This window comes from Megascapheus bottae, chromosome 17, assembly GCF_031878675.1.
Source record: "Megascapheus bottae isolate mThoBot1 chromosome 17, mThoBot2.hap1, whole genome shotgun sequence".
NCBI classification, from domain to species: domain Eukaryota; kingdom Metazoa; phylum Chordata; class Mammalia; order Rodentia; family Geomyidae; genus Megascapheus; species Megascapheus bottae.
The window spans coordinates 20,824,877-20,845,260 of NC_143525.1; the positions used below are offsets into that span (position 1 = coordinate 20,824,877).

General features: G+C 40.7%; 1 protein-coding gene across 2 annotated transcripts in view; it reads left to right on the forward strand.

Annotated features, from left to right (window-relative positions):
• Positions 1-1,071: 1,071 nt before the first annotated feature.
• Positions 1,072-20,384, forward strand: part of Map2k6 (mitogen-activated protein kinase kinase 6) — a 102,757-nt gene continuing 83,444 nt past the window's right edge. For both annotated transcript variants that reach the window (XM_090351638.1, XM_090351639.1), the window contains exon 1: positions 1,072-1,337. In XM_090351638.1, coding sequence (XP_090207764.1) covers positions 1,322-1,337 — 16 coding nt within the window. In that variant the 5' untranslated portion in view covers positions 1,072-1,321. The remainder of the gene's footprint in view (positions 1,338-20,384) is intronic.

Genomic DNA, 20,384 nt, shown 5'->3' on the forward strand with positions numbered 1-20,384 from the left:
ACTTCCCTCTCAATTCCCACCCACCTCAGGTGAAAAGAATCAGGAAAAGGGCTGGGAGTTTAGCCTAGTGGTAGAGTGTTTGCCTAGCATGCATGAAGACCCGGGTTCGATTCCTTGGTACCACATACATAGAAAAAAAAAGCCAGAAGTGGTGCTGAGGCTCAAGTGGTAGAGCTCTAGCCTTGAGAAAGACGAAGGACAGTGCTCAGGCCCTGAGCTCAAGCCCAGGACTGGCAAAAAAAAAAAAAAAAAAAAAAAAAAAGAATCAGGAAAAGAAATATGGAGCTATCTTAACACTGGTAAGATTGGCCTACACATATAAAATGCAGAGTTTCCTCTGCAAGAAATTAGAAGAAACAACTTTTTAAAAAGGATGCCTTTACCCAGTTTTGAAATGGGAACTTGCCTCACTTTGAAAATAACTTATCTGGATCCTTTGGTAAATAAATGACACTTGGATTTTTGTTTTTCCTCTGCAGGGTTAAATCAACAAAGGCTCCATGTGAGGAAAAAATGTCTTTTTTTTTTTTTTTTGGCCAGTCCTGGGGCTTGAACTCAGGACCTGAACACTTCCTTGGGCTTTCTTCAAGGCTAGAGTTCTATCACTTAGGCCACAGCACCCTACCACTAGGCCAAACTCCTGGCACTTTTCTTTTGTTTTTCAAGTGGGAGGCATGTAATGAAATGTCTAATAGCAGGAACGATACACAGGTGTTAAAATGCAAAATGAACACATATAAAGCATGCAGATGTAACCAAAAGGAACTTTTTAGTTACCTTAAGGGTCTTTAGCTGTTGTTTCAGGAGCTTTCCTTGTTAGCCTTGCCAATTTTTCCCCCGTCCTTCACTAGTTACTGAATGTTATCTACTTGTTTATCAGCACTTATCTGGATCGCGCCCAGTCCTTTTGCTCAGTCAGAAGTGAGACCACGTTTCCTTAAATCAGAGCCCCGTGGACTCCACCTGGGAACTACATTACCCAGAGGCGCTCGCGGCCTTCGCAGGAAGGACGTCTGCGCACTAAGATACTCAGTTCCAAGTTTGGAGCTTTTAGCTGCCAGCCCTGGCCCATCATGTAGCTGCAGCACAGCCTTCCCTAACGTTGCAACTGGAAGGAAAATCACTTTCTAGTCTGTTTTGCAAGGTGTGCATTTCCATCTTGATTCTCTGAAACTCCATCTGCTGCATCGGTCAAGAGAAACTCTACTTGCATGAAGATTGCACGCCTACAGTTTGCATCTTTGTTGCAAAACTAGCTACAGAAGAGAAGCAAGGCAAAGTCTTTTGTGCTTCCCCTCCCCCATCAAAGGCAAAGGGGAAAATGTCTCAGTCGAAAGGTAAGAGGCTATTTGCATTACTTGCAAAAAATGCAAAGGGTTTTGCATGCATTTACGAATGCATGGATGCAATTTTCGCCTCGTGATTGCATTTTTAAGTTTGAGGTTTTCCACAGCTCAGTTGCATTTCCTGTTTAGTATGTGTCTTTTTTTTTTGCAGACACAGAGAGTTCCTGTAAGGCAGGGCTTGCAGTTCAGCTGTGCATTGACGTTATTTGCATTCTTCTGCTAGGATTAGTGAGCTCTTTTTGCCTTTTGCACAGTCAGGAGAGATATAGCAGGTTGCTAGAGTGTAAATGTGCAATGCTTTATATAATTGTACAATAATTTAGCATGCACACATATTATAAGTCATTTCGTGTGCAACAGGAAACAAACTTTTCAGAAGTCTGGAGGTGAAGATGAAAGGTAAAACTTGAGTGAAAGTACGAGGAAATTAATGCAATCGTATATTCTTTGGGGAATAAACCCGTTGAAATGCCAGTATTTGGTTTAATTTCCACTGATTTCGCTTTGAACATTAGTCGACTTTTGATTTTTAAAGGAAGTAAAGGTGAAGTGTGGAGAACAGCATTTTTTTTTAAAGGCAGGCAAGAAGTCTTGCTCTCGAGATTCTTGCACTTACACACCAATTGCTTATTGGCTCAAGGTATTTAGAGGTAGCTGTGGGAATCTTCAATGTGTTTGCTTATTTGGGAGTTGCTTTGTGTTGGGGGGGTAATATTAGGAAGAAAAACTGTACTGTTGCACTGTCAACATAATGCAATCTTTTAAGTGTTTAATAGCATATATTTAATCAGCTATAATAGTCCAGAAGTTCAGGGTTAATGTGGCTTTCTTCTTTCCTCTTTCTGTCATCCTCCCCGCCCCCCCCGATTTCTTTTTTGTTTTAGGTTTTTTTTTTTTTTCCCAAAGCTTTATTTTCCACGCTTAATGTAATTCTGGGGGGAAAATAAAGGGGGTGAACTGAAATCAATCATAATGTGGTATGAATTTGAGGTGGGTACTGTCAGATACCTGGGGGAACCCATTAGTCACCTGTTTCAGAACAATTCCTTCTTTCCCAAGGACAAAAGCATCTGCTGTCTGAGAATATGGGGAAAGGAGGAGAGGTGGTTTACGTCCACTCAGGCCACCTGGGACAACTATTATGAAAGTATCAAATATGGGTTTTTTTTTCTTCCTTGACACTTTTATTTGCAGTTGCCCCAGTTTTTAATTCTACTGGATGGAAGTCACATAGCCGAGCTCCAGAAGAGAGTGATGATTTTCTGGATTTCAAAGGAGAACTCTGCTTCTCTTTGAATATCAGGGGAAAATGAAATTCTGAACAACCAACAGGGCCATAGAACCCAGGCATTGGTTCGTGAAGTCAAGAGAAGCTAAAATTGAATTGAACCTGAGAAAGAATAGTTTTGAAGAGGGAGTCCATTTCTAAGTACTTTTTATTTGATTAGCATCCACTCCATCCCATTTCATTTCATATATGGATAAGGGATAGCATGGCTTACTTTTTTTTTTTTTTTTTTTGCTAGTCCTGGGTCTTGAACTCAAGGCTTGGTCACTGTCCTTGGACAATTTTCACTCAAGGCTAGTGCTTGGGCCACAGCACCACTCCTGGCTTTTTCTGTGTATGTGGTAACAAGGAATCAAACCCAAGGGTGGACTCTACCACTAGGCTACACTCCTAGCATACATTTCTCTCTCTCTCTCTCTCTCTCTCTCTCTCTCTCTCTCTCTCTCTCTCTCTCTCTCTCTCTCTATATATATATATATATATATATATATATATGTGTGTGTGTGTGTCTGTGTGTCTGTGTCTGTGTCTGTGTGTGTGTCTGTGTGTCTGTGTGTGTGTCTGTGTGTCTGTGTCTGTGTCTTTCATACATAGGATCTTTCACACAAACTCTCTTCTGGCAAGGAACTTATACGGTTGGTGGAAGCAAGCAAGTCTTTGCCTGGTCCTAAAACACCAAATAAGAGGAAAAGCATGGAATCAGTGATGGTTGGAGCTTCATAATCCTTGTGTGTGTGTGGCAGGGGAGGTCTTAGGAAAAGGGGGTATGGATTGTGAATTTTGATCTTTGGACCAGAAGTTCTAAACTAAATCAGGTTCCTTTCTGCCCATTTTTGGCTTGCTCAGAAGGTAAAGCTAAGAGAGTAAGCTTTGCCCTTGGGAAGTGGACAGTGCCACTGAGGGTGTGCCTATAATGGATTAGATGATCCTTTAAATCAATTCCCATTTACCTGGCTGGGTTTTCTGAGCTCTCTCCAAAAGGAAAAATAGTTGGTGAAAAGAAAAAAGGGTGATCATTTTTGAAATGGCAAAGAAGACTTGGCATAGGTTTTAAATGGGGAATTAGCCTCATTCAGCCAGGAGGCTAACCTCAAGGGGATAGAACTTTTTTTTTTTTTTTCACAGAATGAAACTTTCTAATATGCTAGGCAAATGAAATGGGAGGAAAAGTGAAAGGTGTATACAATCTCCCCATATTGAGGAATTTAACAACATGTTCAATTCCAAGACTTTTTTTTTTTTATGAACTTTCTGGATCACTATAATTCTGTTTTACAGACCTCTAATTTAAGGCCCAGCAGAGGCAAAGAATTACAGACTGCCTGGAAGCTGGAAGGACTGGCTCACTTCTTTTCAGTGTTACCAACTGTTGAGATTCCCAGAAAGAATTTCTTAAAAAGAAATTTTGTTTTCCACAGTTGTAACTTTAGGTGATACTGCTTTTCAGCTTGTTTATATTAGCTGTCTGGGGTTGAGCTGATTTTTTTTTTGTCCTTTCAAATATTAAAACAGAAATATGCTTTTTGAGGAAATATGAAATGTGAGTTAACAGGAAGGGCATCCAGAAAGTGCAGGAATTCCTGAACATTACAGGAAGACAGACTACAGGAAAAAATGTGTCATCTATACTAGCCAGGAGGAGGGAAAAATACCCCAAAAGATCAACAACTATTGTTATCAGCCAGAATGGTCTTGAAGGGGGGGTGGAGAGAGAGAGAGTTGGGCAAGAGGGGACTGGAGTCTCCTAGTTCACCTGAAAAATAGGCAAAAAATTTGACCCAATTAAAATATACTATTTCTTACTTCTCTTCCAAGTCACCTTTGGAAATAGCACTTTCTTTCTTTCTTTCTCTCTCTCTCTCTCTCTCTCTCTCTCTCTCTCTCTCTCTCTCTCTCTCTTTCTACTATTGTACTAAGTTAGTCATGTAAGAAATAGCTGTAAGGATAACTCAGAAGCACCTATAGTTGAAGACCCACCTAAACCCTACTGAGAGCATGTGCTCCTGTGATTCATACCAGCCTGGGAAAAGAGATGTGTAAATTTCTCATTCTGTGTAAATTCCTTTGTTAGGTTGTACCAGACTGCCTTGTCACGCTTAGCTTGTAATCCGAGCCAGTATGTTTTATAATTCCGTACATCTCAGGACACAGAATCAGAATAGGTACCTTGGGTCTCCTGAGTTTGTTCTGTTGGAATGTTGTTTTCAGTGCTTTGCAGTGTGAAGCTCATTGGCTGAAGGAGGCTTTGGTGTGGGTCTCTGGGTGGCACCTTCTATGGTAGGTACTAGTGGTGAGACTTCCATGATTTTGTTCTTCACAGATTGAGATCATTTTTAACTCCTCCCTAGTAGTTTTACACTTGGAAAATGTGCAAGGATTTTTTTTTTCTCCAAACCTAAACATGTAAAACAACAACTATGTTAAATGATACATGCTTTATTATAGAAACAGTTGCCAGATAAAGAAAATAAGAATGGCTAGTTACTGAGGTATATACCTTTGGGTGTTTATTTTAATCTATTGATCTATCTATCTATTATGTATCCATGAATGAAAAATCCAGAAAGTATAATATCTCTTTAGTTACCTTTCATTTCCTGCACCAGTACACTGTGAGAGATTTCCAAATTAATACATTTCTGTGTTCATAACATTTAGTTCTATTGCAATTATTTAAACAGAATCTTAACAGTTAATGATATATTAATTAATGATACATTGTTGTTAATATTTATCAATTATTTAACAAATATTTACTAATACTTATGACTATTTCCACAATGGTCACTGTAATGCATACATTATTGTCTTTCACCAAATTCCAGAAGGCAAATTCCTATCTGAAAATAGGCTTTAAAATTTTTTTTTGTTAATTAAGGTAGTCCTAGAACTTGGGGCCAGGACACTATCTTTGAGCTTATTTTACTCAAGGCTAGCCCCATACCACTCTATCTCCAGGTTTTGTTTTTTTTTTTTTTTTTTTTTTGTGTGTGTGTGTGTGTGTGTGCTTAATTGGAGGTAGGACTCTCAAGGGCTTTCTTGCCTGGGTTCACTTTGATCAGTGATACTCAGATCTCAGCCTTCAGAATAGCTAGCACAAGCTCTTAGCTGAGAATAGCTTTTTTATTGTTATACATATTATATGCTCTCAATTCTTGGTAAGAATATAAAACTCAATTCGGTGTCACCTCACCAAGAGTTAGCATCTGTTAATGTTTTTGCACTTATCTATGCATACTTATACATATTATGTTATTGTATGTGATATTTCACAAGTGGCCCCTTTGAGATACCACAGCATGTATCTTGGACATCTTTCCATCTTGTTACACTGTATCTTGTTCTCTGCTGCAACTGCCAACTGTATGCTTTATAATTATATGAATGTGGATATATATGTATGTAGTCTCCCTTTGCATATTCATGTATTTTATTTATCACATTGCAAGCTTCTAAATATTTTCTGCACACGTTCACCCAGTCATTTCTTTAAAATCATTCCTAGATGTGGAAGTCTTGGGTCAAAGAGCATGTGTGGAGCTGTTTTCCATGTGCCTTCCACAGAGGTCAGCTGTGATGTCTGGAGGGCTGTGCCTTGCCTTTCACTGTACCCCCCCTCCCCCGCCGGCTATCTGTATTTCAACTCTATTCTTATATTTTTTTTTAAACTTTTTTTTTTTTTTTTTTGCCAGTCCTGGGCTTGAGCTCAGGGCCTGAGCACTGTCCTTGGACTTTCTCAAGGTTAGAGCTCTACCACTTGAGCCTCAGCACCACTTCTGGCTTTTTTCTATGTATGTGATACCGAGGAATCGAACCCGGGTCTTCATGCATGCTAGGCAAGCACTCTACCACTAGGCCAAACTCCCGGCCCCTTTTTAATTTATTTTTGACATTCATGTGTCACAGGTTTGAATTTCACCCCCTTTCCCCCATAAAGTGTATCTTTAAATTTTGAATTTGAGGATCAGATTATTTAAGGTAGGCCACAAAAATCCCAGGACTGTAGAGGTGAGTCATTTATGAATTGGAAATCGCATCTATACAATTTAATTTCTAGATGAGTTCTATTTTTAATTTAAACCAAATGTCCTATGTAAATACCACATATTTTATAAACTCATTTGGTTTATACTGTTTATAGCTATCCAGATCCACGTAGTAATAATAAGAAAAATGTAATGATGTGATTTAAATTCCACTCTGGGGAAAACTCATTTCTGTTCTTTTGGTTGTCTTTTCTTGAATTTATTTTTGCCAGTCCTGGGCCTTGAACTCTGGTCTTAGGGTGCTGTCCCTAAGCTCCTTTTTGCTCATGGTTAGTACTCGACCACTTGAGCCACAGTGCCATTTCTGGCTTTTTCTGTGGTTTTAATTGGAGATAAGAAGTTTTTTGGGGGGTGGGGGTGGGTAGGTCTAGGGCTTGAACTCAGGACCTGGGCACTATCCCTGATCTTTTCTTTCTGCTGAAGGATAGCACTCTACCACTTGAGCTACAGTGCCACTTCTGGCGTTTTCTGTGTATGTAGTACTGAGGAATTGAATCCAGGGCTTCACGCATGCTAGGCAAGGACTCTACCACTAAGGCACATTCCCAGCCCTTGGTAGAGATTATTATTGCTATTTTTTGCTCAAGAAATGATGGAACAGCTGGGCAATGGTGCTTCACACTTATAAACCTAGCTACTCAGAAGGTTGAGATATAAGGACCAAGTTTTGAAGCAAGCCTGGAGTGTAGGAAAGGCCATGAAAATTATTATTTGCAATGAACCATCAAAAGCCAGGAGTGAAGATGTGGCTCCAGTGGTAAAGTGCCAGCGTTGAGTAGAAAATGCTAAGGGATGGTATCCTAGACTGGCACCAAAAAAAAAAAAAAAAAAAAGGAAAAGAAAAAGGTGATACATAAGTTATGGGGCTAGAGATTCTTACCAATCTTCTACTAAAAGAAATGCATAGATATAGTCATTTTGATTCTCAGTGCCTATGTAGAAGAGCTTTGAATCCCTGTAATTGTTGCTTATCTTTTATGAGTCATTTCATTTGAAAGCCACTGTGGCATTGGTAAAGTTCTTGTATGTCTTTCCATCTTTAGCTCTTTTAATATTCTGCCTCTAAAAAATAGATGCTCAATAAATATCTGGCAATGAAATTATTTTGCCTCAGTAAGAATAGCTATCTTGTTTTCCCTAAATTTATATAAGGTTTGAGGCAATTAGATTGATATATTATTAGTGTTGTTGTTATTCTTGTTATTGTGACATACTGGGGCTTGATCTCAGGGCCTTGCACCATCCCTTATGTTTTTCATTAAAGGCTGGCACTCTACCATTTGAGCCATTCCTCCACTTTGGCTTCTTTGTGGTTAACTGAAGAGTCACACCAACTTTCTTGCCTGGTCTGGCTTTGAACCCTGAATCTTAGATCTCAGCTCCTGAGTAGCTAGGATTATAGGAATGAGTCACCTGCTCCTGACTGGGGCACTTAAGTTTCAAATAAATTTCCTCCCTGTGCTTCCTTGTTTACATTGATAGTGACATTGTTTCTTTGCTTGGTTATTTGTAAGTGGTAAGAAGAATATAAAAGCAACCTAGAATGACAGAAGAAAGGTCATTTTTTTTCCCCCGAGTTGTGGGGCTTGAACTCAGGGCCTGAGCACTGTCCTTGGACTTTTCTCAAGGTTAGTGCTCTACCACTTGAGTCATAGCACCACTTACAGGTTTGTTTGTTTTTTTTTTTTTTCCTATGTATGTGGTACTGAGGAATCAAACCCTGGTCTTCGTACATGCCAGGCAATCACTCTACCACCAGGCCAAACTCCTGGCCCTGAAAGGTCATTTTTTTGTACATATGCTTTCTGAACAAATTTGAATGGTTAAATGGTTCTTAGCTAGCCATTTCTTTAACAAAAATATGTCGAATTGTCAGATATGTTTGATGTATGCTTGCAATCCCAGTTACTTAGATAGGAAGATGACAGTTCTAGGTTACCTAGTAAAGAGCAAAAAACAAAGCAAAAGCAAAAGATTTGGGTCATAGCTCATGTGGTAGAGCACAAGGGTCAGGCCTTGAGTTCAAGCCCTAGACCCACAGGGTGGGAGAAGAGGAGGGTGGTAGAAAAGAAATAGCAGAATAAGCTGGGGATGCAGCTCTGTGGTAGAGCAGGTGCTTCACACATGTGGGAGTTCAGATCCCATACCTGGGACTCATAAAAGGGAAAATTAAAATAAATTAAGATAAAATAAAAAAGGCAGAACCAAGATGGGCTATCCACAGAATCCCCTCTGGCGGAGCTGAATGGAATCTCTCCCTCCTGTGATGGTTCCTGGAACAGCTATGTAACTTACAGAGGACTGAAGGACTGTCAGAGGTGATATGGAAACAATTCCAACAGTTGACAAAACATAGAGTTCCTTCTGACCCTGCCACTCCCACTGCCCCTCGCCCTCCTTGGGCTTTATTCTTCCCCTCCCCTTCTTGGTCTCTGAAGAGGTGGGCCATCAGATGTGTTTGTTATGCAGTCTATAAACTATTTGTACGTTGAAGAGGTTATTCTGATGATGATGACAATTCCTGCACAGTGATATTCATCTCAGATCATTAGCACCAGTCACCTCTGGTCTGAATTGATATTGCATAGGCATGGTGGGGTCCCCTGTCACACAAGTTTTACCTCAAATCCTTGGCCTTAGCCTTAGGACAGATCGTAAGTCTGCAGGTATCTGGAATTAAACCCAGGGCATGCTAAGCATGTGATTATTTACTGAGCTACCTCCTAGCTCCAGTTCTTATTATGTAGTTGACATAGAGTTCTACTTATTTTAGTGATACAGTATGCTACCTCAGTAAGTGTGCACATTGCATAATGATTAAATTAGGGTAATTAGCATTTCCGTCTCTTCGGATAACTACTGTTTAATATATTGAAGTCTTTTAAATGCTCCTCTAATTATTTTTGAAATATATAAAAATTGTTGTAGGTCAAGTGCTAGTAGCTCCTGCCTGTATTCTTAGCTGGTCAGGAGATTGAGATCTGGAGGAGTGTGGCTTGAGGGCAGTCTGGACAGAAAAGTTCTCTAGACTTCATCTTCAAACTAACAATAAAATGTTGGGCTGGAGGCATGAATCAAGTGGTAGAATGCCATCCTTAGCAAGCCTAAACTCTGAGTATAAGCCCCAGTACCTCTATAACATTAGAGAAAAAGAAAACCCAACACCTTTGTGAAGTATAGTTACTCTATGGTGGTATAGAACATTGGATATAATTCTTTTCTAACTTGAATTTTGGTACCAGTTTCTACTTAATCCATGATTATCAAACAAGATGATAATCTCATGACATGAAAATTATATGAGATTGAAAATTCAGTGTCTACATATAATGCTTCATTGCAACACAGCTATGGTTGGTTGTTTATGCTTACCGTTTTCCATGGTTCCTTTTGGTCCTACAATGGTAGAGCTGAGTAGTTAAAACAAAGGCAGTATGTCCACAACTATTCACTATTTGGTTCTTTCCAGAACATGTTGGCTGACCCTATTCAACTGGGGAGTGTGGGGTATTTTGTTGTCCTTGGACGTGAGGCTTGAACTCTGGGGCCTGGGCGTTGTCCCTGAGTTCTTCAGCTCAAGGCTGTCACCCTACCCCTTGAGTGACAACACCACTTCCGCTTTTCTAGTGGTTAATTGGAGATGAGTCTCACATTCAGACTAGCTTTGAACAGCAATCCTCAGATCTCAGCCTCTTCCTCCTAGGATTATAGGCGTGAGACACGGTGCCCAGCTTGAGTGCTGAGTCTTTTGAGGGAGGGTTCCCACATTGCAATTCCTATTGCCACTGGAAGTTGTTAACATGGGTCCTCTTTCTCCAGCCATCTCTGTGGTCAGCACACAGGAAATGTCTGAGTGGTGTTTCTCCTACTTAGGAGAATTCAGGTCATTGTACGTATCCGCTGTAATAAGCCACCCATCTCCTTTTGTCCATCCAGAGGTCCTTTCCTCTTAGCTATGTTCTTCCTGTGGCTTAGTATTTCTTTTCTTTCCCTCTGCACTGAGAAGCTCTCCATTAATCTTCCTTCCTTATTCTCTTCATCTTTCCTTTGCCAAGCCTATATTTTCATCCAGAAAACAAAACAAAAAACAAAACAAAAAACCGTAACTCTCCACAGTGTCACCATTGCTCAGACTTTGTTGATTATCATCATAATAAAGCTCAGAGGTCCCACCATTTCCTTTGGGTGAAGATGAAAGTCTCTCTTCATGACAGCACATTCTCCATCTTCAAAAGAGAGGGCTCTGGTTATTGTCTCCACCAACATTTAAAACTGTTTTGTTGTTGTTGGGTTTTTACAAGAACCCTCTAACCCTTTGAATGGGGGTTAATGGCAGCTTTGGCCTTTTGCTTACAGAGTTGATTAAGTCACAGGAGTGGTGGGTCTGCAGGAAGGAAGGTTGGTAATAAAGATTCTGAAAGGAAGGGAAGGTGGTGGCACACGAGGACAGGACAGAGTCGCTTTGCTTGGAGGAGCACAGATTTGTTTGTCATATCCAAAAGGAGGGTAACTTAAATTACCTACCACGAAATTCTGACTCCTACCATCCCAGATGGTATTACTGCTGTGGAGTCTTTCTGTGCTCTAGATTCTGTGCTTAGTTGATGGGCATGAATTCTATCATTAACTCTCACCCTTGTTTAGTGGGTGTGGTGCGCCATTTTGGAGATGAACAGAGGCCAGAGAGGTTAAGAATGTTTTGACTTAGATGTGAGGCTGATGAGAGAGAGCAAGAAGAGAAGAGAAGAGAAGAGAAGAGAAGAGAAGAGAAGAGAAGAGAAGAGAAGAGGGAGAGGGAGAGGGAGAGGGAGAGGGAGAGGGAGAAGGCCGGGCGGGGGCGGGGACATGCAGAGACAGAGTATACAAAGGCATCATTCTGGGTGTGCCTGGGGTCTGCCTGATTCTAGAACTCGAGGTTCTGATTGGTCCCTACTTGGGTGGTTATTCCCTGATATAGTTATGGAACCCATTACCCAGATGACATGGTTGGCAATAGAAAATGTTATTCTAATTCCATAGGAGTTTGAGTAGATTTGGGAATGCCAGGGCCACATGTGGTATAGTTAAGTGAGGTTAACTTGTCTGTGGATGTTACATTTCTTCACCTTCTAAATGGAGAGACTGACATGTGTCCCTGTAAGTGTCTGGTTATAGAATTCTGAGTCTGACTCATTCTGACTTTAAGGTGGCTTTCTAAGTCTAAATTCCCATTGGTTGAAGAAGGCTGACTATAATTGGTCTACAGATAGATATTGAGATGTAGCTGCTTGGAGTTTGATGTGACAAGTCGGGTAACAATGATTGGTTCCCTTTGCTGATTGGAGGTGATATCACATGGAGACTAAGTGATTGTACTATCTAAGTTGGATGGCTTTAAAACACAACATAGCCAGCTGCAGCTCTCTTTTGGCTTAGCAATTTTCTTTCTTCCTGGTTATTTCTATGAAAGCAGAACAAGTACAGTTTCCTTGAAACTATGAATGAAACCACCTCTCTATTGCTTTCCTCTTACTCTGGCTAATGCCAAGGAACTTGACATTGATTGCCTTTCGATGGAAGATGAGGTAGAAGGGAATGAATTTGGGTTTTGGAACCAATGAATTCTTGGTTTTTCTCTCCAGTCCAAACAGAACAGTTCATACTCATTTTTTTTTCCAGTTCTCACCCATGATCCTTTTTCAAGTCACCAGAAAATAAAAAAAGATTTGGATATTGGATGATGAGTCATTTATTTCCTTCTTTTATTCTCTCTCCTCTAATCCCACACAAGATGAAATGAGTTAGAAAGAAAGGTAAGGATAGAATTCAGGATCCAAATGGTAAGAAACACAGGAATTTTTGTAGGAAGTAAGCAGAGTTACCTTTTAGATGATATTTGAAAGCCCTGCAAGGTAGTTGCTCTTTTTATTGGTTCCTTCCTGAATCTTCTGCTCCTGTGCCATTTGAAAACAACAACAAAAAAAAAAAAAAGAAAGAAAGAAAATCCCAAGTGCTCTAGACATACCTAAACAGAGAACATGAACAGGTTTGCTCAAAAAAACCCAAACTTCTAGTTATTGATTATGTTTAAGACATGGTACTAAGTGGAAATAGGCAGGAAGTCATGTGAATCTACTTTCTTTCTTTCTTGTTTTTTTTTTTTTTCTAGTCTGGGGGCTTGAACTCACCTCGGGGCCTGGGTGCTATCCCTGCCATTCGTTGTGCTCAAGGCTAGCGCTCTATCACTTGAGCCACAGCTCCATTTTTGGATTTTTTTTTTGGCTGATTAATTGGAAATAAGAGTCTCACAGACTTTCCTGCTTGGGCTGGCTTTGAACCTTTGACTAATCCTCAGATCATAGCCTCCTGAGTAGCTACTATTTATGAGCCATTGGTGCTGGGTTTAGGAAGGAATGTTGACTTTTTAACTGAATGTTAGTTAACATAGGTAAAGCAGATTCCTTAGAATTAAAAACGATGTTAGGAACAATTCTTTTAAAGCAACAGGATAGGCTGGGTGCTGGTGACTCAGACCTGTAATCCTAGCTATTCTGAAGCCTGAGAACTGATGATTGCAGTTCGAAGCCAGCTCAGATGGGAAAATCCCATGCGACTCTTCAATTTAAAACAAAAGAAAACAAGCCTGAAGTGGAGCTGTTGTTCAAGAGGATTAGTTTTGAGTGAAGAAGCTAAAGGACAGTGCCTAGACCCTGTGTTCAAGCCTCAGTACCAGAAAAATAAATAAAAATACAGATAAATGAATGAACACTTGCCCTGATACACTTTGAAAGACTTTACTTGTATTTCCTAAGAACTTTCTTTTTCTTCCTGAAGATAAATACTGTGGGGTTTTTTTTTTGCTTATAATTACAATAGGTTAAACTTTACTTATATTTCCTAAGAACTTTCTTTTTCTTCCTAAAGATAAATACTGTGGGGTTTTTTTTTGCTTATAATTACAATAGGTTAAAAAAAAAAGTGGACTAATTATACTGTGTCTGGTGCTTTTAGGTGTTTTCAGGTTATGGAAACTCCAGGAGACCTAGAGGTTAATAGTTAAACAAGTACATCATATCAGCCAGGTTTATAGACACACTGTAATTATATAAGCAAGCTGTTGCTTCAGCAGTCGACATCCAGCCAGGTCAGGGAATAGCTTCCTGCACATGACCACAGCTGTAATTTTCACTTTTTTTTTTTTAATAACCTGCCAACATGCCAACCTGCCTCTTGCATTTCTTAGTTCTTTTCCTGTTCCCTAGAATCATCTGAAATGAGATTAAAACTGCTCTAAATTCTCACTTTGCCTTAAAAGTGTTTCTTTAGAAGGTTCTTTGTATATACATTCATAAATACACGCATAGTCATGTACTTTCCATTTAAAAGATAAATGGACCCAATACAAAGGGCAGAATACATTATTTCCTTTTGTGATCTTGGTTTTAGGGAAACCTTCAGTTTGGAGGATTGCAGTGGCCTGTCTCTTACCCATGAACTTAATGCTTCATTTTCATCTTCCTCCTCGGTGACTTCATACAATCAGAGTCAGAACAGTGGCGAAGGGGTGTGTCTGAGCTCAGTACCCCCAGTCAGAGTTGTGCAAGCCATGGGACAGTGTTTGCCTCACCTTTCTGCATAGTTACTGAGAGCTTCTTTGCCAGCCTCATAGCATCTCATCATCCTGGGTGGATGAGACCTGTCAGCCTTATTATTTCATCCAACTGGCTTGCCAACTCCTCTCAAACTTGGGTGGTTGTCTCTGACCGAGCTTCTGTTCTTTATAGGGGGAATACAAGTTTAATTCTGTAACTGTTTCATGAATGAGATGGAGGAAATTTGATATATTTGGGTTAGAATAATTTTTCCTGTCCAGTCTCAGTTTTTCTGATGTGACCATCTAAGGATGGATCTGGGTTGAGAGGGATATGAGAGGTGGAGGACTGTTTCTCCTTTGTGGTTGAATTTAGCAAACATTAGACACCAGCTAGCCCCATCACCTAACCCTTCCTCTGTGTTGGGCGATGGATAGGATGGATAACATCCTATTTCTACCTTGAGAGAAATTGCAGTCGAGTGGAGTGTCATGATGGTTAGTACAGAGTTTTGCATGCTGGCTTGACAGTTCTGGAGGTTAGAAGTCCAAGATCAAGTTGACTGTAGAGTTGACCTCTCCCTATTGAGATCTATGTGAAAGAGTCTGTTTTAGGCCTCTCCCCTACCTTCTGAGTTGCTAGCTTTGACATTCCTTTCCTTACGGAATAACCACCCAGATCTCTTCCTTCCTGTTCCATTGGCATTCTCCTTGTGTGTCTGGATCCAAATTCCCCCTTGTTATAAGGAAGCCAGTTATGCTGAAACAGGGACCACCCCCATTCCTCCAGTGACATCATCTCAATTATTGATTTGCAACACCCCCCCCACCTTTTTTTCCCCCCAGTTAGGTCAGTTTCTGAAGTCCTGATTGTTAGAACTTCAACATATTAATTTGGGGGGGAGGATTTAGTTTTAATCTCATAATGTAGAAAGCAGATATCAATGCAATTATGTGTAGTAGATAAGGATAGTTGGCCTAAGATGCTTCAGGATATTGAGGAAAGCCAGGCTCCTTACCTTGGGAAGGAAGATTGTGAAGCCTCTGTGTGTGTGTGTGTGTGTGTGTGTGTGTGTGTGTGTGTGAGAGAGAGAGAGAGAGAGAGAGAGAGAGAGAGAGAGAGAGAGAGAGAGAGAGAGAAAGAGAGAGAGAGAGAGACTGATGTGGCCTAGGAGAGCCTGATGTGTGATTTGAGAGAGAATGTAAGCCTTGCTATGCGATCCTAAAGTAGATCACCTGCTTGTTCAGTCATTGGACTGGATGTTTCCGCATGGGGTGTGGTAGAGTAACAACTTTGTGCATAAGCTGCTGTGCATGTCTGTAACCTTAGTAAAAAGGAGGCTGAAGTAGGAAGATCACAAGTTCTAGGCCAGCCTGTGCTAAACACACACATACGCACATCAAGAGCCTGGAACTGAAGGTGGTTCAAGTGGCAGAGAGCCAACCTTCAACAACAACAACAACAACAACAAAATGAACAGGAACTGCTGGGAGCTAGGGAGTCATGTCTGATCTTAGCAACTCAGGAGGCTGAGTTCTGAGGATCATGGTTTGAAGCCAGCCAGGGATGGAAAGTCCATGAGACTTCTTATCTCTAATTAACCACCCAAAAGCCAGAAGTGGAGCTGTGACTCAAGTGGTAGAACAAAACCTTAGGGATAGCCAGGTGAGGTGGCTCATGCTTGTAATCTTAGCTACTCAGGATGCTGAGATTTGGGATCTCAGTTCAAAGCCAGCCCTGGCACTAAAGAACATGAGACTCTTCTCTCCAGTTAACCACTAGGAAACCAGAAGTGGGCCTGTGGCTCCTGGGATAGGGCGGTAGCCTTGAGCTAAAAGCTCAGGAACAGTGTCCAGGCCCAGAGTTCAAGCCCCATGACCAACAAAAATAAAATAAATTAAAAAATAAAATAAAAAATTACATATCTAAATGCTAGGAACCACTTCAGTAGGAGGTGGACCATGAGGAAAGGAATCTCCAGATGTGTCATATGAGATGGTAAGGGGTAAAGCTCATGAGAAGGAAAATTCCAGTCAGAAAGGGATGTCCAGCATGTATCAGATTGTCTTGCCAATGGGTGATGGTGGTTGAGTTCAAGTGTGAGAGGTCAGAAGGGAGGCTGAAGAGTCAAAGGAGGGTTAAGTTCAAAATCCAGGGATCCTTCAGAGCTGAGGATCTTGGGTCAGACGACCTGAAGAATAGGTGGGAAGCAAAAGCTATGCCAGAAGGTCAAGAAAGAGGTGAGTCAACATGGAAGGAGAAGAAAGACTAGGCAGAGAGATCAAGTGGGAAGCAAGGAATCAGAGAGGAGAAGAATCAAAGCAGTAATGTAAGTTTTAACTTATACAATATGCAAGGAGAACTGCATATGCATGTTGTCTAGGGGAAGCAAGTATCCACTTCATTCAGTCCTTCCATCCTTAGAGGGGGGTTGTTCTGCCTGCTGATGTGTGGGTGTAGAGGTAGAGGATACACAGGGAAAGAATAACCCCAGACTAGTTTGGTACTTGTTCAGAATGAGCCCAGAGTTCTCTTCCATGTTCTTTCAACGGGAGAAACAAGAAGTAGTAAATCAGATGGATGATTAGACTTCCCTGTTTAAGGAGAAAGTAGCTACCAATTTTCTCTCTCAGGTAGGAAGTACACCCAGTCTAATATGGAAAAGCAATTCAGAGCTCTAGACACAGAGTGTGAGTTTCACCATAGCTCTAAACCTCGTCAATACCTGAGAGGTAAGTAAAATTCTTCCCATTTGACAAAGGAGAAAATGTAAATTCATAGGAATAACTTGTCTGGGATCATACAGGTAGTGGATGCAGAGCTAAACATTTTAATCTAGTTTCTTTATATACATTATGTTATAGTTTTATATATATATATTTTTTTGACAGTGCTGTGAGATCAAACTAGAGCCTGGCACATGCTAGCTTGATGGGATACTACTTAAAAGTGCCTGGGCACTCCTACATCCAAATTATGGGGAAAAAATAAATACCTTTTTTTAAAGTATTTACAAAAAGCTATGACAAGGTAGGTTTGGCAATGTTGTGACATATGGTCTTTTATAGTGTTCATCTTTTGGTGGTTCAAATTGAACTCTTAAATTTTTTTCACTCAACACTAGCACTCTACCACTTGAGCCACAGCTCCACTCCTGGCATTTTGGTGGTTAATAGGAGATAAGAGTCTCATGAACTTTCTTTCCTGGGTTGGCTTCCAACCTCAAATCTCAAATCTCATTCTCCCAAGTAGCTTGGATTACAGGCGTAAGTCACTGGCTCACAGCTAGAGCATTCTTTTAGTAAGGACATGTTAAAAATAAGAAATTTTTGCTGGGAGCTGAAGGCTCATGCCTGTAATCCTTGCTACTCAGGAGACCAAGATCTGAGGATTGTGGTTTGAAGCCAGCCCAGGCAAGAATGTCCCCGAGACTCTTCAATAAACCATCAGAAAACTGGATATGGAGATATGTCTCAAAGTGGTAGAGCTGTAGCTTTGAGCTCATGGACAGTGCCTAGGCTCTGAGTTCAAGACTCATGATTGACCAAGAAGAACAAAAAACAAACACAAAAACATAGAGCCAGGCGCGGTGGCTCACACCTGTAACCCTAGCTACTCAGGAGGCTGAGATCTGAGGATTGTGGTTCAAAGCTGAAGAGCTCAGGTCCCATAACCGATGGAAAAAAATAGAAAAGGAAAAAGAAAGAAAATTTGAGTCAATTATTGATTATTAAAGGCAATACATCTGCTTACATTGGCTCATTTTCTCTGTGAATGGAGGAAGGGACTATGGTGGCCTTTATTACCTTTCATATCAACTGATGAATGAAGTGAGGTCATGCCCCTGAATCAAGTGAATAGCATAGAAAAAAAACCTTGCTGATCCTCTGTAATGGTTAAGTGATAAATGCAAGACTGGCCAATGATGGAACAGTTGTCTTAAGAACACTTGTCACTGGTTGCCTGCGGAGTAGCCACCAGGCAGAATATAAAGAGAAGACTTTGGAATCATGGCCATCGAGAAGGAACTTTATAATCAACTATGGAGAGAAATTAAGCAAGTATAAACACAAAGGCATCCATGGGTCAGGTATGGCAGAGATATCTGAAACTCACATCTGGGATGGTGTCAGCATCTCAGATCCATCCTGATGCTGAGTCAAAGTCTGCTTTGACTCTGGGGAGCTCTTGGTGTTTGAATGTGAAACAAGATAGAGCTCTGTTTATTTAGTCATCAGGTGATTGAATGGGTCTGTTGAGTCATGCATATATGTATTCATCTGCTGAACATTGTATTAGCTCTTTTCTATGGGGTTTGCCAGAATAAGCAGGAGTATGTAGAGAGATGAGCCCTGCTTTTGAGAAGCACACGCTCTAATGAATGACAGACGTCATTACTGATCTTCGGGTGTGAATGAATGATAGCCAGAAGGAGAGTGATTGGGTGGGTAGATCATAGGCAATGAAGTAATTGGGTATCGAGAGTGAGTCAAGTGTCACAAGAGTCCAGGAAATTCTAGAGTTCTGTGTGGTTGGAGCGTGTCTGTCCTCTGGTCCAGCAATGAGAGATGAGGAAGGAAGACTAGTCAGGGACTAAGTAGGGTAGAGCAGGCCAGCCTGAAGCCCTTCATCATTGAACGGAAATATATTATGAAGTATGATTGAGGGCAGGCTTCTTCTAGCAGCTAGATGAATGTCATTTTATATTTTAGAATCAACTCTGCATCTATGTTCCTTAGCAACAGTTTTTGTTAATATTTGTTATGGTATAAAGAGCCAAATTGCCTTTGAGGAGCTGTCCTTTGGCAAGTCTATGACTAACTTTATCAGGAAAACAAAAAAGTTGTTAGGCCCTGATAGCTAACACCTATAATTCTTGCTTGTGAAGAGAATGAGTTCTGAGGATCCTAGTTCATAGACTAGGCAGACAAATCTAAAGGGCTTTTTTTTTTTTGTCAGTCGTGGGGCTTGAACTCTGGGCCTGGGCATTGTGTTAAGCTCTTCAGCTCAAGGCTACCACCCTACCCCTTGAGCCACAGTGCCACTTCTGATTTTCTACTGGTTCATTAGAGATAACAATCATGTTCTTTAGTGCCTGGGCTGGCTTTGAACCTCAATCCTCAGATGTCAACCTCCGGAGTAGCTAGGATTATAGGCATGAGCTACTGTGCCAGGCTGAGAGACTTTTATCTTTGGTTAAATAGCAAAAAAGAGCCAGTGGTGGCTCCTGCCTGTAATCCTAGCTACTGAGGAGGCTGAGATCTGAGGATCAAGATTCAGAGCCAGCCCTGGAACAAAAGGACCTGAGACTCTTATCTCCAATTAACCTCTAGAAAATGGGAAGTGGGGCTTGGCTCAAGGGTAGGGTGGTAGCCTTGAGCTGAAGAGCTCAGCGACCAAGTTCAAGCCCTATGATCCACACACAAAAAAACAAAAACAAAAAGAAAGCAAAAACAGCAAAAAAAAAAAAAAAAAAAAAAAAGAAAAGAAAAGAAAAGAAAAAAGCCAGAAGTGAAATTATGGAATTATGGCTCAAATAGTAGAAAGAGCAAAAAAGCCAAGTAAGAATGTGAGGCCAAGAGTGTGAGGCCTTGAGTGCAAGTCCTAGTACCAATATTACAAATATAATTAAAAAAAAAAAGCCAGGCTCTTGTGACTCACACCTATAATCCCAACTACTCAAGAGGCTGAAATCTGAAGATCAAAGTTCAAAGATAACTTGGCAGGAAAGTCTGTGAGACTCTTACCTCCAATTAACTACCAGGAAGAAAATCAGAAATGAAGCTGTGGCTCAAAGTAGAGTATTAGTCTTGAGTAAAAGGTCTCAAGGAAAGGGCCCAGACCCAAAGTTCAAGCCCCCACAACCAACCAAAAAGAAAAAAGAAGGAAGCAAGAAAGGACCCAATCTTATTTTTAGGAAAAGAGTTGGTGTAGGCCGTTTAGCAGCGAATATAATTCTCTTTACCATTTGACAACTCAACTCATCATGGCACTTTGATGACAGTGGGGCCAACTTACATTTGCCCCTGTGCTGTAGGCCAGGCCTTGAGCTCTGATTTGATGGTTTTTATTTAGACAGGGTGTCTCCCACTCTGGTTTTTTTTTTGTTTTGTTTTGTTTTTGGTTTTCAGCG